The sequence below is a fragment of the Dipteris shenzhenensis genome, chromosome 7, assembly GCF_047967505.1.
Source record: "Dipteris shenzhenensis isolate YYH24624 ecotype China chromosome 7, Dip_SZ_1.0, whole genome shotgun sequence".
Lineage (NCBI taxonomy): Eukaryota > Viridiplantae > Streptophyta > Polypodiopsida > Gleicheniales > Dipteridaceae > Dipteris > Dipteris shenzhenensis.
In genome coordinates, this window is record NC_141602.1 from 41,026,859 (window position 1) to 41,044,994 (window position 18,136).

Here is an 18,136-nt window from a genome sequence, read left to right on the forward strand (position 1 = left end):
CCTTCCTACTCTCGGGCGGGGGCTGGAGGCATCAAAAGGCAAGGGGGATGGAGGAGGACAAAAAGTGTTTTTTTTGGGGGGCGTTGTATTGTTATGTTTGGAGGCGATGCTACTTTTATGGGTTTTTTTTTCTTTTCTATAAGTTAAGGGGGAAATTGCAAAGTGGGCAAAGTTGGCGCCGGGAAGAAGAGGCGCGAGTTCTTCATTCAAAACATAATTTTCTCTTTTATATGATAATGTGGCTCAAATACAAACCCCCGTAAACCCCATCTCTCTCTCTCTCTCACACAAAATCCCTGCATTTATCCTCCATCCCCAGCTCCTCCTATCAACTATTCCTTTGTTGGGTCTTTGCCTCCTCCATCGATTACCCCGCATTGCCCCCTCCCTCTCCCTAACCCCCCTTCATCCTTTCCTTTCCCCCCAGATCTGGGTTATGCCCCCCCTTCTCCGACTCAGCGATGGTCTACATCGTCGCTGGCGACCGTCGTGCTTTGCACTCTCTCCCCAAGGATCCTATGCCTTCTCGGTCGGTTGGTTCCACTCCTGTCAACCCAATTCAGCATCCTTCCCAAAGGTCCTTTAGTCCCTTCACCTCTTCTCGTCCAGCCTTCGCATCGCCCCAGGACTATCATCATTTTGTTGAGCCAGGAACGTCTGTAGACACGCTCTCTCGAGGCGGCAGCACCCAGAAATATGAGGTGGACAAGTTCGTCACCAAATTCTCAGTATGTTGGCTAATCACACCTCAGATGGTTTGTTAGGGGGGAGATTTATGTGGCGCTGAGCTTGTTTCCACGGGAACGCTTTGTTGTTCGTACTTCTGAATTGGGTTTATTTGTAATTCTAACTCGGATGATGCAAAATTCGAGTGCCAGCATATGTATTTTGACGTGTATAATTTTAAAGACTAATGAGCTATAATTTCATTAAAAAAGACTAATCAGCTATAATCCTTATGACCTGCTTATTTTTGAAATCTTCAAGTGAACATCAGTCTAAGTATGTATTCCACCCCCATGGACAGTGCAGTTGGGACTCTGAGAATAGAATGCTTACAATTGAAAGCTTGTATGTAGCAAAAGCAAAATTTTCCGTTTGTGAATAGTAAAATTTTGACAAGCACACAGAGAGAGAGAGAGAGAGAGAGAGAGAGAGAGAGAGAGAGAGAGAGAGAGAGCATTGTTTGCATACAGATGATGAGCTACCTTTGGTTATATGGTGCAATTTATTGGGAAACTTTCTGTGGACTTTATGTGCCCTAATGTGCACAATTTTTGGAAAAAGTGCTGCTGATTTTGAGCAACCAAATACATTCATAGATTACTCTTCGAGATGTCATCTGCAATATAGCGTAGTGGTTGTTGCCTAAGCTTTTTAAAATGGAGGTCCTTGGTGGTATCTCCCACTTTCGTCTTTTTTATGCAAATCTCTTACATGAGGGATTCGCCTAGCAATTAACCTGGTGCCCAGCACCGTGTTGATGTACTTGAGAGGTTGAAAGTGAGTGTTCCTCGACCGTTCTATCTTGTCCTTGTGTTTCACTGGACTGTCCATCGCTTTTCCACCAGTACATGGAAGAAAATTTAAAGTTATACGTAGCAAGGCTAGAGAGCTTAGAACTCATGGTGTAGGTTGCTCTCAGAGAACTCATTTAGAAGGTGACATTGCTGAAAGAAGCATTGCTGGGATTATTTGCACACTGATGTGAATCACTGTGGAAAATGAGCTGTGAGCACACGAAAGTTTAATATCACACTTTAGTTCATGTTGTATGTTAGCAAAGTATCTACTTGCAAGATATTGGCATTGGGAATGTATGTTATGATTCATCATATCAGACAGCAGTGTGGGGCAAAACTAATGTATCGCCACCATTCATGTTTGTACATTTGTATTATGTTTTTACATCTGCGTGAAAGGGTGGAATTCATCCATTTTAAGATCCAAACCTCCATCAAGGAATGTAAATTACTTGTTGCAATTGGTAAATAAATTCAGGGACGATATGAGATTTATTACAGTATCACTGTTCAATTTGCTGGGCAAGAATCTATGTTCAGGAGGTGTTGATAACCACGCATGTGTTGTGGCAGTTAGGAGGGCCAGGGTCAGAAAATGCTTATAAGGGGTGGTCTTAATCTTGATGGTGTTTTCAAGCAGCGATGATTCAATTTTGACATTATGAGTTTGGACGATGCTGTTCTCAATGTTCAAAGAAGGCCTATCAGATCATTTGAAGATCCACAAGTGAGAAGTTGAATCATGTTGCGTTGGTCCTGCCTGGTCCCTGCTGATTGGAATCACCTGTAATTGCACAAAGAACAGTTATTGGCCCACTAACCAGTGCCATATCACAGTCCAATGGATGGTGCAATTTAGCTGCATTGCTGCATGTGCATAAGTTGCTCCTCTATGTGGATTCATTATAGAACTCGTGGGGTAATTTTTTTTGCTTAGCGATATTTGTGTTTATCATCATTGGCCGACATGCTCTGCATTTTGAGCTGACATCCAAGTCTTTCAAAATCATGTAATTGAAAGATCAAGTATGTGAGATTCATAGATCTATTGTGGTTGTGATTGGTTGAAAAATCAAGCTGCTTCAAGTGTTATCACTGATGATAGTATATGTGAGTTTACAAAAGATTGTTGTGCTGTTGTGCTTGAAATCAGCAGCTTTTCTATATGGGCTCCCTTCCTTTTCCTCCCCTTGTGCTCTAAGCAATTGGTCAGCCTTGTATCATGATCTTGTTCGGGTTATCTATTTCTTTGCTTGTATATCCATATCTCCATGCTTCTTTCAGGCAACTGTTGAAGTTTACCTCCATGATTGTACATCCACATTTGTTGAAGCTTACCTCCATCTATCCTGACAATAAATTCCAAGCAATGCTTGGTAATTTCTCGAAGGTTTATCCTCCTAGTTGCAGAAGTAGCTCTCACTAAGGATGGTTTGTTATAGGTTGAAATCAACGGTTTCAATTCATATTTTGCACTCAATAGACTGGTTGAATTAATAAGGATGACTCATGTTGTGGGAGTTTTTTAGAGTGGTTGGACTGCGTTACTACTCCTAGGCCTCACAGCCTCTTGGATCATCAGGTCACTCTTCAATTTGGTCGTTACTTGGATGATCAATGCACATGTCGGTTTGGTTACCACATGGTCATGGATATGATAGTTGAACACTTTTTACACCACTCCTTGTGTTATTTGTGGCTGCTCCATCAATGGATCCTGTTGTTGGGAGCATGTGTCAGTCAGCTTTAGATCCAAAGGAGCATTATTCAGTAGAGGAAGATCGACTTCAGTGTGGCATTGGCTGCTGTTCAGACACTGGAAATTTAGTCTCTGGCTATTGTAGCAAAAAAGTCTTTAGTACATGGGGAACAAGGTCCATAACTATAAAATGCAGTAGCCTCATCATTGTTGAGCTTTTGTGGAGGTTCGTGTTCTTCCTTGGCTTGTTGTTGATAGCATGACCCTTGTGCTTATTCACGTGGGAGGTCTATCCTTTGTAGAGGCCACAGCTCACTCCTAGCACGTTCTTCTCCTTGTTTAAAGCAATTCAAGCATCATATAGGATTATTGATTGGTGTGTGGTCCAAGGACACAAAGGGTTGATTTGTTGTAGCCTAGACCAAGGGTATCCTCTAGCATACCAAAGAGGTAGACAAAGCCTACCTTGGCTGCTGCTAGGACGGATTAGGTGAAGGGGCTTGATTTATAAAAGGTAGTCAAAGGTGGTGGGAAGGAGAGAGAGAGAGAGAGAGAGAGAGAGAGAGACCTCACGGGCCTATGAGGCGAGGTACAATAAAAAAAGTAACTCATACAAGCCACTATGGATTCAGGCGAGGGCGCGCTAATGGCCGTTGTTGCGTGTTATATTGAGCTAAAGAACTCAAGAACTAGGAGACAAAACTCAGAAATCTTGAGAGAGTAGGAGATTGTGATCAACTATCACAAAGGAATATATCTATGGCTTTGTGAGCCTTATTAAAGGAAAAAGGGTCCTACAATTGTAGTAACTCTAGGACATACTTTTCTAGACTCTAAGCAAGGCTCAACAACCCCACAAAATGTGGCCATAACTCCCATAAGCTCGACCACAATGCACCAATAGATTTAAAAAATAGCCCTAGTGAAAAAAACTAAACATATAACACATTAATCTAGGTTGGCATCCATTGAAAGGCTTGTAGAAATAGGGCCCCCCATTTACATTTGCAATGAGGTGATGGAGCAACATTCTAGGAGGGTGGAAGAGACTTTCAAGAGGAGTATTGGCATTTTGGAGACCAAGATACCATCTTCATCACTTGAGTTTCACTTATACTCTCTTTTTGTTCTTGGCCAGCATTGTACTTTTACACAAAAGTACAACAATTACCCAATAGGAAGGAGGTAGTTGGCAAGCACGATCCTTCACAAGCTAAGACCTTGATACTCTCTTGATGTGCCATTGAGATGTTAATAGCTTGCCCAACCAATGGATCGCAGCCATACTCGCATTCCATTACTGATTTCCTCACAGGGCAAATTCTTTGCGAGGAGAGTAACAAGCATTTGACATATGATGTTGCTTTACAACAATTTTGATCTAAGGAAGAAAAATATAAAGAAGGGTTTATTAATGTTTGCAAAAGGCAAAGGAGCCTATGAGACCACTACGTATGTTTATAGTGTGACAGAAGTAGAGATGTGTAGTACATTGTTAAACTTGGAAGTGAGAAGCAATGATACAATGATTGCATGTCCACTTTGGAGAGAGAGATTGTGTGCTTGTTATTGATGGATGTGTTAAGTTTGAGGGCCGTTGTAGGTCCATTGGTTGCTTCAAAAGGACTCTCTGTGGAAGAAGCATGTGATCCTTTTTTGTAGGGACCCTTGTCTATCGGTGGACCTTGTGAGTCTCTTTTTATGTCTGGTTAAGTCAAAGATGAAGAGGGTCACACAAATTGATCTTGATGGTCAAATTACTTCCTAGGAACATGTGTGTGAGGCTTATGATTTCACAAAGTCAAATTTTAGAAAACTAGTCTCCCACTAGCACTATTGAATGGGCTCATGAGGAAACCCATGGTGAAAACAAAACTGAAATCCAAGAAGTATTGAACAATTACGCATTATTGATTTCTCTATAACTTTGATAGATTAAAGGGGGTAGAAAACTTTAGTCCATGTATTTAAACACATGGCATAAACCAGAAATTGGACTGGCACACCAGCAAATTGACATGTGGCATGGACTGTCACATCAGCAATTGCCATGTGACATGGTGTACACGTGGCAGCCATATAACATGGCAGGGTACACATGGCTGTGGCATGACATGGCAAGGTATGTGTGGCAAGATGCCACAGGCCTTCCAAATGTGCACTCGACATTGGATGGACCAAGCGTCACCAAAATTCTGACCCTCCAGATTAGAACTGTAAGCTTCTCTGGGCCATAGCCCACCCAAACAGGTCCACCTTCTATTTGAGCCCCTACATTCCTCCTTAGGAAGATCTCACCTCACTTTTTGGGGGGGGACTGGACCCACCCTTAGGGATATAAAATTAGGGAGACCTACCTTGCATTGGTTGCAGCTCTCTCCCATGGGTTTGGGAGCTTCCTCCAGCTTTTGAGTATTCCCTCAAACTTGTGTTCTTCCCTCTCATAGGCTTTTTCGGCCTTCCATAGATGTTATTAAATTGTTCTTTCTTTCTTTCTTGCTCCTCCCTCGCAGCTCTTGCAGGCCTTCAATGCCTACATGGAGCTCTCTCTCATGCAAACAATTAAGTTGAGAGGCACCAAGGTATGGATATCAGAGGAGCTCACCCCGATTCAGCTCAAGATGAAGTCCACAGAACTGAACAAAGTGAAGGATGCTCGCAAAGAAGGGAAATGGGCTGTCTACAGAGATAGAAAAGCACTTATCAAAGATTTTATATCCAAAGCCAAGGACTCTCAGTCTTAAACTGATGTAATACAGGCTGACTATCTCACCTAGTATAATGTAGCTTATCTATATGATAACTTTGGAAGTGGTATATGCACTCCCAAGAGACTCTTAGTCTATAACTGATGTTTGGTGTTTACCCTTTTGATCTCTCTCTCTCTCTCTCTCTCTCTCTCTCCCCCCCCCCCCTGCACTACCCCCTGCGCTACCCTCTCTCTATCTCCCGCTACCCCCCTCTCTATCTCCTGCTACCCCCTGCGCTACCCCCTGCTCTCTCCCTGCGCTACCCTTGTGCTACCCCCTGCTCCCTCTCCTGCTACCCCTTGCTCTCTTTGCTACCCCGCGCTACCCCCTCCGCTACCCCTCCGTACCCCCTCGCTACCCCCTCTGCTACCCCTCGCTACCCCCTGCTCTCTCTCTCTCTCTCCCGCTACCCCCTGCTCTCTCTGCTACCCCCTCGCTACCCCCTCCGCTACCCCTCCGTACCTCCTCGCTACCCCCTCGCTACCCCTCTCTCTCCCGCTATCCCCCCGCTACCCCTCTGCTACCCCCCGCTACCCCCTTTGCTACCCCCGCTACCCCTTTGCTACCCCCTCGTTACCCCTCGCTCAGGCCCCCCCAATCGTTTTTTAATTTTTTTAATTAAAAAAAAAAAGGGTCGGAGCTGCGAGCGGGGGTTCTCCAACAGCTCCGACCTATTGCAATCCCTTCTTTGCCCGCTGTTGCCTCCCCCATAATGAAGGGAACAGGGGGATGAGGACAGGAGACTAAGCGGGAGACCCTTCGGTCCGAATTTGCATACGCATGGAGATGGGAAAGGGAAATGGTGACAAGGCAAAAACACGAAAGCAACTCAATCTAGAGGACTTCAACAACCGGAGCGGTTTGACAATAGACAACACCGCGGCTCAAAAGAAAGGGGCCCACCCGAAGTCCATGCCGCCCACCACATCCTTGACCTCTATGGTTACCACCACTCTTTCACCACCATCATTTGCCTCATCATCTACGCCACCTCTCTCCTCCCCCTCTCTTGCATCATCATCACATGTCTTCTCTCCAATAGCCTCACCACTGGCCCCATCGGCCACGTCTCCACAGTACTTTCCCCTCGTATCACCTCTACCTCTCAGTCAGCCACCCTTCTTCACCTCGTCCGGCCTCGCTACTCCTACATACCACTCCCCCGCCCAGATCATGCTGTTCAACTGCTCAGTTAGCAGCCAGAAATACTTCATCTTCTGCTTAGTTGCAGCTAGTGGCTTGGAAAAGTTGGACAACAGCAGACGGGTTGACCCAGTTTGTGGCAGGTTGGGTTAGACCTGATCTGGGTCAGCTGATTGGCTGACTGGGTTGGCCAGTCTAACCAGCCCTATAAAAGGCCCCATTGTGGGGGCAGTTGTTAGTTCACACGGGTTGCTATGCAGGGCTGCACAGGCCTTGGTACAAGCCCGTACGGTGGGTAGGTCTCGTACCAGGGAGGTGTCTACATGTCAGCAGAGTCTGGAACAGATTGACAGGTCAAACAGCAGGTTTGCAGTGCTGCAGACTGAGGGGGGCCACTGGCTGGATGCCATGTGGCAAAGTCGGACAGCTACAGAACAGATTGGGTCGGTGCACAATCTATGGCAGGTCGGGTTAAGACTTGAGCTGGTTTGATTGGTTGGCTGATTGGGTTGTCCAGTCAGAGGGCTACTCAACCCTATAAAAGGCACCATTGTGGGGGCAATTGTTAAATCGGTGTTGCAAAAAATAGCCCTTTCCCAGTATTGGTATTGGGCTCTATAATGCACACACCTACTGGCTACATGTAGGAGAGTGCATGTGAGTGGCGACAAGCAGAGCTCGACTGATAGAATAGCCCAGGAGCTCACACAGTGTGGTGTGGGGTGTGGAATTACAAACTTCTTAAACTTACCAAAGGTATGGACACAATACAAAAGAGATAGATCTAGAGTCCCACCCATGGTGTGGTCCTCTGATCTTACCACAAGGTCCTTCTCCATATCTGCCGGTCTCTAGACTCGAGCCCGCGTGCTCCACCTCGACCTTCTGTAGACTTTCTGTCCAGATCCAAACACCTTGCTGCCCTAGAAGACAGCCAAGGTCCAGCCCTAGATGAGCTCTGTCTGCAGCAACTCCTAGTCTCCTTTGCCTCCTGGATGTAGGCTTGAGGGTGTGAGTGTAGCTGCTCCTGCTGCTCCTCTGATGGCTGATCTGTTGGATGAATTATGAGGCCCAGCGCCTCTCCTTTTATAGGCCCAAGGCTTGCTGCAAAAACCGACCAGGGGAGGGGCAAATAGCCGACTCAGTCAGCCCCTCCCTGGCCGACTTGGTCTGCCACAAAAGGCCCCTTTGGGGCTCTCTTTTCCAGGGCCTTTGGCCCACACTCCAAGGGCTTTAGCCCTCCTTTCAAGGCAGGGTCCCAGCCCCTTCTGTCTGCCTATATAAGGCTTGGTTGGCTGGCTCCAACCAGCCCAACCAGCCCCTCCAAGATGGCCGACACTCCTGCTGGTTCTCCTGCCATTAATGCGCCTCTGCCACAGCTCTTTTGCAGGCCCATAGCCTGCCCTTTGCAGGCACCTTTTGGCTTGCCATGCTGTGCCATCTGCCAGGCCTTTTCTGCCTCCTGCGCGCCTCTATCAGAGGCCTGTTCCAGCCCGCATATCCACGCCATGATGCACCTTTGCCACGCTGCTGTTTGCTCTCCACATGTGTCAGCCCTTTCAGCCCTTTTCCTTGTGAGGTGCTGCCCATGTAGCAGCCCCCTCTCTTCTTTTCTTTTGGGCACATGCCCTAGGTCTCCCTCCCCCATGCTCTCCTCATATGCGGGCTTACAGATGGGGAGGTGACCTTTCCAACACTAGGAGGGGTTCCAATTGTAGAGGGTTCAACAAACACAGAGCTCGTGTAGGTGCTAGATGTTAGCGTATGTTTGTTGCAAGGGGTGGCACACTTTTGGAGTTTCTTGTGTATGGATTTCTGTTCTATAGAGTAGATCTATTTTGGCTGTAGTTGTCCATTTACGTGCTGCACATCTACGTTAACTACACGTAAGGAAAGAAGTTTTGATTCCACTTAGTACACCAATGTGTGGGTTCTTGGGCTTTATTAGTCTTTTGTTGCATATACCCTCTATTGTCAACAACCAGGTTGTTCATCTATGTGTTGAGTGATCTTACAGAGTGTAATGAAGGGAAAAAAGGGCCAACTTAGAGCCCTTTAGAGGCCTTTTAGGTGGAAAATGTGGAGGGACTAGTCCCCATCCACCCCCTACTGTACACTTCTTTGATGTGACATCTAATCCTATCTACTCCCACCTTCTTACGTGCTGCCTACACTATCTATCCCAATCTCTCTCTATCTCTCTCCCCTCACCCCTATTCTCTCTCTTCCTCCCCCTCTACCCCTTTCCCTCATCTCTCTCTATCTCTCTCCCCTCACCCCTATTCTCTCTCTTCCTCCCCTTCTACCCCTTTCCCTCATCTCTCTCTCTCTCTCTCTCTCTCTCTCTCTCCCCTCTCTCCTCTCCCCTCTCCTCTTCCCCCTTATCTGCCATCTTTGGCCCTTCACCAAGTCAGCCCTTGTCCCCTTCAGAGCACCTTCCTTGGGCCTTAGCACCTTTGTTTCAGTGTGGAGCCGTCGAATCATCAGATGATATGGATATTGCTTCAACAGATAACCGCGGTGAAGCAGACATATAACGAGTGGGTTGATGAATTGTTGCTCCTTGCCAAGTTTGTTGACCTGTAATAACCAAAACCGATTGCTAGCAGTGAGTGTCAGACGTTTTAGCCCCAATCATTGCGAATAAAGACAACCTCGTCAAAACTAAATTATGGACGAACCAGCCTTTCCATTAGAAGGTCCTGAATCAGGATGAATCAAGCTGAGCTTGAGAGCTCAGATTGTTGGCTATGGTGATGGAGCTTACAGCCTCAGAGCAGGTTTCCGGTGCCGCTTACCTATTTGCAGTTCTTGTTGAGGCCGCCACCTTTCGAGCCAATCAACCCCTGCTAGTTGCTTGTCTCCGTGATCACCTGTCGCTTGTCACACCCTCGCCGTCGCCTGTTCTTTTTTCCTCCGCCTTGCAAACCTTAGTCTACAAGGTTTGCCTCCTAGGTTAGACTAACAGGGGGTTAGTGGTTGGTTAGGTTAGTAGTTAGGGTGTGGTTTAGGTTTGGTTAGGCTTCGTTAATTTGGGTCAATTTAGATAGTTTGAGTCAGGGTAGATCAACTTAACTAGGGTGAGATTAAGTCATGGTTAGGTTAGGTTAGACTAACTACATTTTCTAATTGTCCTAGAGGTCTTTAAGGTAGTGGACTAACTGTCCTAGGTGACTTAGGAAACCCCACCCCCCCTTAAAAAAAAAAGAAAAGAGCCAAAATTTCCAGCCTCTTTAAGGGGCCTTTCATAGACTAGTTTCGAGCCATTTTCGACTCCATTTTGAAGCCTCTTCATCGATTGTCTTTCTGAGCTTTGCCATCGACTTTTTTTTAGTGGTTCTACACACTATATCAGGTACTCATTACAACAAGGTTTTCCTTGTCTGCATTCGAGCTCCTCTCTCTCGGACAATCACCATGCCATCCAAGCGTGCCCCTCGAGATACATTGCCTGATAGTGATGAGGCTGCTTAGCATGAGCAATTGCCTTCCACAGTGGGTGCATCCATTGGTGGTATAGAGATCCTTACAACCCAACCTATCTCTCTTGCATCTCGAGAAGCGCAAGCAATGCAGACATAGTTTTTGGATATCCTTGCTTCTATGCTCTAGGGTGCACCAATCTCCAAGTCCTTCACCGTCTACCTCGAGCTCGACTTCTGTATCTTCTTCTTTATCAGATAAACCATCTAGGAAAAGAAGGAAACATAAGAAGTCTAGGAAGAGCAAGTCTTTCAGAGAGACCAAGGAATTCAAAGATGGAGCTAAATTTGTCAAGTTTATGACCTATAATGGACAATATGGTCATACAGACAAAGCATTGTAGTTCATCAGACAGTTTGATTTTGCATTCGCTACAGAAAAGTTTTCAGAATCCTCTAAGTTAAGAATGGTCGGTTTGCACTTGATAACGGCATCTAGTGCATGGTGGAGTGCATAGACCACAGATAGGTCAGCCCCAAAGAGGTGGAAGGGCTTCAAGAAAGCCTTCTACCAGCAGTTCATGCCTAAACAGTTTAGAGATCATGTTCTTCAAGATTGGGACAGTTTGCATATGGATGCAGGAGATATAGTGGATGTGTACAACCAAAAGTTTTGGGAATGCTTATTTGCAGGTTGCACCTTTCAAAAAGATCTCCAAAAGAACCCAAATGAGGAAGTACAAAGCAGGTCTCAGTCCAAAAATTTAGGTGGTGGTGAATGCTTTGGGGGTAAAGAACATCCAGGACATTATGCATTCAGCTTCAGTTGCTAGTCTCGTGCCGTTACAAGATCCATCCACAGTGCTATCCTTGCATGCAGGAGGTGTCACCACCATGTAAATATCCTAAGTCAAAGTATAGTTGACCATTTATTTGATCATAATTAAAGAGTTTTATATGTGTTAATTATGGTCAAAGAGTTCTTTTAATGGTCAAAGAATTGACTACGGTCAAAGATACTTGACTTCGGTCGGGGAGACTTGGTTTATTACCAAGAGGGTTAACTATGGTTAACGAGAGAACTATAGAGTTGACTACGGTCAGAGAGTGTTGACTTTGGTCAACGAGACTTGGCATGCGCCAAGAGGGTTAACCACGGTTAACCAAGATGTGCCAACTTCGGTTGGAGAGTTGTGCCAACTTCGGTTGGAGAGACTTAGGCTGTAATTAAGGCGCCTCGACCCTTGGTCAAAGCTCCTTAATTACGATCAAGAGTGTTGACTTCGGTCAACCAGAGAATAAATATATATTTTTATATTTGTTATGTGTGCACGTGTTCAGTGGGGATGCCCACCGTGACTAGAATCAGTCCACAGTGTGTTATTTGCATGCAAAGCGCTAACAATTAATGGGTGCCATGGTGGTGCGCTTTAATTAATTGTTGCAGGTACTAGGAAGAGTTATTTTCCTAAGCGCTACGGGAGCCTAACAAGCATCTAGGAGGCGGTTCGCGTGACCAAGTGCTTCAAAGACTCCAGAGTTGCCCTTAGTGGCATGCAATAGGACTTAGTCTAGATTTTAGACAAGTGGCATGTTGTCAATTTGAAATGAGCTTGAAGCTCTTGTAATATGGATTCACGTTGGATCATGTATCAGGTAGCTCTACGCTGAACTTTTGTAACATATTCTCTCTTCAAGAAATAAAATACCTTGGGGGGGGTCCAGCCCGACATGTTGTCTTGGGCCCTAGCTGTGTGTAGAGAGAGAGAGAGAGAGAGAGAGAGAGAGAGAGAGAGAGAGAGAGAGAGAGAGCTCTTATGAGTGTTTCTGCAGTAAGTTATAAGCGTGAGGTTCCACGAGAGAGCTAGCGATTGCATAAAGAAATGAGAGCGTCTTTGCTGTATTTTACGACGGAGGTTGCATTGGTATCAGAGCTCAGATCAAGCCCTTTCTTAAGAGGCTGAGGATCCAAGTTAATTGAGAATGCTTGACGTGTCTGAAGAGCGGGGATGGATTAGTGTGTAAATCGGACGAAAGGATTGGGGAGTTACACGCTTCTGTTCTTTACATCTTTTTCAGGAGCATAGTTGTACTATCAAGGAAACGGTTGGAAGAGCTTGCGTTGGCATCAGAAGCAAGCGGGAGTGAGCGTGGGATTTAAACGGTTGGAAGAGCTTAGAAGCAAGTGGGAGTGAGCGTGGGATTTTCCGTTTGTACTATGGGTGATTCTCCATTTGGCGGCTTTGGATTTATTGACGAAGAGATGCCTTCACGGGGATACATGGCGCAGGCCCATGTGTTTTGATGGAGATATAGACGTGCGCTGACGGACGAATTGAGGCGCTCAAATGACGAACGCTAATCCGGAAGGCGTGAGCTTCACGTGACCTACGAAAGGTGATTTTGGAGATTTTCTAACGGGATTTCCAAGTTCCGTCGTCAATTCTATGAGCGGGCACTAGGTGTTGCAGAAGCCAGAAGAGATCAGTGCACTGGCACGACGCGTGACGCCGACCAACCAGCCAAGTTGATGCGGCAAACACGTGTCAGTAGGTGACGTGGCAGAGGACACCGGCTGATGTGGCAAGTATGCACAGAGCTGACGTGGCGCTTACACGTGGCATCACGTGTGATTGATGTGGCAGTGACACGTGGCATGCTGACATGGCACAAGCATGTGCAAAGAGCAAACACATGGCAGCCAGCCTGGCAGGCCAGTGGTTAAGTTAACTCTGGTTAGTTAACCTTGGTCAAAGGTCTAGTTAGTTGGCCCAACCAAACCAGACCAGAACAGAACCAGTCTGGTCAGTTTGACCAGACAGTAACCATCCGGTTAGAGTAACCAGCTGGTTACCCATCTAGTTATTGTCGCCCAGAGGAAAAAAAAAAGTTACAGAGACTGTTTCTGCCAGCAGATTTCACGTACCTGTCAGACTTTTACTGTCAGAAAAGCAGAGAAATCAAAGATTTGCACAAGTAAAGGAATGCATGCCTTTGAGCAGTGAAAAATGGGGAAAACAGATGCTTTTTGAAGTCATTTGCAGCAGCCAGAAAAGGGGCACACAGCTTTGAGTTTATACCTTGAGTTGACAGCCCGGCACTGGCATAGGTTGTGAATGCAAGACACCTCTTGTTGAGGTAATTTTTCCCTTTGAAAAGCAAAGACAGCGTGCATCAGTTGCATACAGTGTGTGTGAGAAACGTGCAGATCTCAGACGAGTTGTAAGAAAATGGCTCAATCACCTATCCAGTGGGATTCACAAGATAGGGATGTACATCCAAGACAGAGAAGTGTGCAGCAAACTCAGCAAGAATTTGAGCAGATGGTACGCACTCGTATACAAGAGATGGAAAATCTCAGAAAGGATCCAAGGGCTCAGCATTTGTTTCAAGCAGAAGCTATGCCTAATGCAGTATATGACGTGCCAATGCCAGAGGCATACTCTCGTGTACAGCCAGAGAAAGAGAGATCTCATAGGGGACGGTCTCATAGCAGGAAGAGATCGAGGCATCATCACTAATCTCCTAGTCCATTACCGTCTACCTCGAGTTCGACTTTTGTATCTTCTTCTTTATCAGTTAAACCATCCAGAAAAAGAAGGAAACACAAGAAGTCCAGGAAGAGCAAGTCTTCCGGAGAGACCAAGGAATTAAAAGAGGGAGGTAAATCTGTCAAGTTTATGACCTACAATGGACAATATGGTCGTACAGACAAAGCATTGGAGTTCATCAGGCAGTTTGATGGTGCACTCGGTACATAAAAGTTTTCAGAATCCTCCAAGTTAAGAATGATCAGTTTGCACTTGACAGCGATAGTTAGTGCTATTAAAAATGGCAGCGGAAGATGCAAACAAACTGAAACTATAGAACCACACAGAGAACACTAGAGATAACAAAATGTGCCACAACTGATCTGCTGTAACTCAGCCCCTAAACTAGGGCAGCAACTGAAATACAAGGTATCTTGAATAAGATAAGAAACAGGAGCTGCAGGAGAGGCTGTACTGAAGCAGAGGAAAGGGAGCACAAGGAGGCTGCAGAAGGGGCTGAGCTGAAGCAGAAGAAAGGGGCACAAGAAGGCTGCAGCCTGAGAGCACGGAGGCAGGAGAAGCCTGAAGCGAAGAGGCAGGGGCCTGGGAGCGAAGAGGCTAGAGGAGCCTGAACCGAGGAGGCAGGAGCCTAGAAAAGAGGAGGCTGAAGGAGCCTGGGCGAAGAGGCAGGAACCTTGGAACAAAGGGAACTGTAGAGGCCTGGAGCGAGGAGGCAGGAGCCCCGAAGAGGGAAGATCTGCTGCGGGAGCATGGGCAGCCAACTGAGCAACTGAGAGGAGGCTCTGATGGGGATGGTCAGGAGCAGGCTGTATACATGAGCCTTGAGGAGCTGCAGGGAGAAGTGAGGGATGTGAAAGGGAGGGAGTCCCTTTTATAGGGAAGGCCAGGGGGGGGTCGGCCAGATGGCCTAGACCGACTAGCCTGGTCGGTCAGCCAACTGGGCCGACTAGCTGGTCGGCCAAAGCCTGGTCGGCCAGGGGTTGGTCGGCCAGCCTACCCCCTCTGGTCCCCCTTGCTGCGTGGGAGCTGGTCGGCCAGCCACCCCTGGAGATGCCAGTCTCAACACCCCCTCTCAGCTCAAGGGTGTCGCACAAGACCCAGAGAGCTGGTATGACGTTGGAGAAGGGGAGGGGAAACAGGTTTGGTAAATATGTCGGCGACGTTGTCGGAAGTGGTGCTGAAGAGGAGCAAAATGGTACCGTCAAGAACCTTCTCTCGCGTGTAGTGGTACTGAATTTCGATGTGTTTTGTCCGAGCATGGAAAACCGGATTGCGAGCAAGGGCAATACAGCTTTGATTGTCACAAAAAAGTGTGGTAGGAGCGGATTGCTGAAAACCACAATCGAGAAGAAGGCGCCGAAGCCACACAGCCTCACAGGTGGCACTACACATAGCCCGATACTCAGCCTCGGTGGAAGATAGGGCGACCGTGGGTTGGCGTTTACTGGACCAGGAGATAGCCGCAGAGCCAAAGGAGAAAACATAGCCCGTGGTAGAGCGGCGAGAATCGGGGTCGCCAGCCCAATCGGAGTCACTCCAACCTCGGAGAGTGAGCGGGGAAGGAGAGGAACCACCGGCAGTATATAGGAGCTCGAAAGTAGAGGTCCCCTGAAGATAGCGGAGGAGACGTCGAGCAGCTTGCCAATGAGAAAGCGAAGGGGTTTGCATGAAGGTACTGAGGGTGCCGACAGAGAAGCCGAGATCCAGTCGAGTGTTAAGTAGCCAGAGAAGAGAACCAACAAGCTGGCGGTAGAGGGAGGCATCAGGATAAGCAGTGGACCCAGAAGCAGAGAGTTTAGAGTTGGGATCCATGGGAGAAGTGATGGGCCGACAGTCAGCCATGTGGAAAGTTTCGAGGAGCTCGTGAACATAGCGTTGCTGAGAGACAAAATACCCCCTCTTAGTCTGCCAAATCTCAAGACCCAAGAAAAAATGGAGAAGGCCCATATCCGTCATCTCAAATTCAGTTTGAAGAGTAACTTTAATGGCAACGATATGATTGGTATGACTCCCAGTAAGGATTAGATCATCCACATAAAGAATGATGAAGGTATGAAGCTGTCCTTTATGAAAAAGATAAAGATTGGGATCAGCCAGAGAGCGATGAAGTCCTTGGCGGCAGAGGAAGGTATCAATACGCTGATTCCAGGCCCTAGGAGCTTGCTTGAGACCATAGAGGGTCTTGCGAAGGCGACAGACCATGGAAGGAGAACGAGAATCAATGAAGCCGGGTGGCTGATCCACATATACCTCTTCATGAAGATCACCATTCAAAAATGCAGATTTGACGTCCATTTGAAAGATGGGCCACTGATGGTGGGCTGCAAGAGCAAGGATCGTTCGGATGGTGCTCATCCGGGCGGTAGGTGCAAAGGTCTCCCCATAGTCGATGCCGGGTCGTTGGGCATAGCCTTTAGCCACCAGCCGAGCTTTATACTTGTCGACAGAACCATCAGAGGCGTATTTTGTTTTGAATATCCACCGGACACGAATTACGGAACGGTGTGAGGGACGAGGAACAAGGTCCCAGGTGTGGTTCCGAAGAAGAGCATGAATTTCCGCTTCCATAGCCTGTTTCCAATGAGGTTGGGCCAGAGCGTGAGGAACGGTAGTGGGCTCGCGAGTGGCGAGGATGCGAGACATAAGGGCGTAATTGACATGGAGGGGATTAGAAGAGGACGGTGGGGGATGGCGATGAGAGCGACGAGGCCCATCATCAGGGTGTGGGTCGGAGTAGGGATCCTCAAGACCGGAGGAGCGGAGAGTATCAATGAGCCATCGCGGAACACGTACCGAGCGGGGTTCCAAAGGAGGAGCAGACGAGGGTGGAGCCGGAGAAGGAGGCGGAGGAGAGAGAATAGGAGGTGATGTAACGGGGGACGAGGCAGGTGGAGGGAGAGAGGGCTCCGGGGCATCGGACGGATCTCCAAGAACAGGAGAGTCGGAGGATGGCGGAAGGACCTGCTCGTCGAAAAGGACATCCTTGCTCACGGAGATAATGCGGCGGCGAGGATCATATAGGCGATATCTAGTGGAGACGGAGTTGTAGCCTACGAACAAGAGCTTGTGGGACTTAGGATCAAGCTTTCCACGATCAGATTTAGGAATATGAACATAAGCATCACAGCCAAATACCCTAAAATGGGAAACATCGGGCTTAGATCCATAGTAAGCCTGATAAGGGGTCATGCCTGGGACTGCTGATGTCGGAGAGCGGTTAAGAGTATGGATGGCGGTCATCATGGCCTCGGCCCAGAGAGACTGAGGGAGTTGACTGTGAGTTAGCATGGTCCGAGCCATTTCAACGCCGGTACGATGTTTACGTTCAACCAGGCCATTATCAGAAGGGGTACCTGTGTTGGCAAATTCCCGTTTGACACCATGACTACTCAAGAACTGATCAAACTCGAGAGAGGTGAACTCACCACCCTTATCAACACGAAGAATTTTGAGGGAGTGGTTGGATTCTTTTTCCACCATGGCTAGCCAGGTCTGGAAACGACTGAAAGCCAGATCCTTGTGGGAAAGAAAATAGATCCAAGAATAGCGACTGAAGTCATCAACAAGGAGCATGTAGTACGAGGCTCCCCCTAGTGACATAATCTGCATAGGGCCACATAGGTCGAGGTAAACAAGACCAAGCGGAACGGTGGCACGGCGAGAGGCATGATGGGCGAACGGCTCGCGATGTTGTTTGCCCAATATACAAGAGGGACAGAGACCTTGGCGAGTGCCGACGTTAGGGAGGCCGAGGACAAGTTGATCACGGAAAGCACTATGGAGAGCATCAATGTGTAGATGACCAAATCGATAATGCCAAAGGTCGCCAAGAGAGGTTCCTGTAAGGGAGGGAAGGGCGACAAGCTTGTAGATACCATTAGTAGAATGACCGGTCCAAACCGGCTGTCCGGTAGCACGATCGCGGATGGTAACAGAGGCCGCTTCAAACTCAACCTTCATATTGTTTTGACAAATCTGATGAACCGAAAGGAGATGAAAGTCGAGAGACGGAACATAAAGAACACGAGAAGAGTGTTTACCCCCTTTG

General features: G+C 47.4%; 1 protein-coding gene across 4 annotated transcripts in view; it reads left to right on the plus strand.

Annotated features, from left to right (window-relative positions):
- Positions 1-206: 206 nt before the first annotated feature.
- LOC147900351 (transcription factor E2FB-like) overlaps positions 207-18,136 on the plus strand; it is a 49,658-nt gene continuing 31,728 nt past the window's right edge. For 2 of the 4 annotated variants that reach the window (XM_087376794.1, XM_087376796.1), the window contains exons 1-2: positions 605-728; positions 2,097-2,250. In XM_087376794.1, the coding sequence (XP_087232920.1) occupies positions 2,185-2,250 (66 nt within the window). In that variant the 5' untranslated portion in view covers positions 605-728; positions 2,097-2,184. Of the gene's footprint in view, positions 729-2,096; positions 2,251-18,136 lie in introns of all 4 variants that reach the window. The other 2 variants (XM_087376792.1, XM_087376793.1) reach the window with 1 other exon arrangement.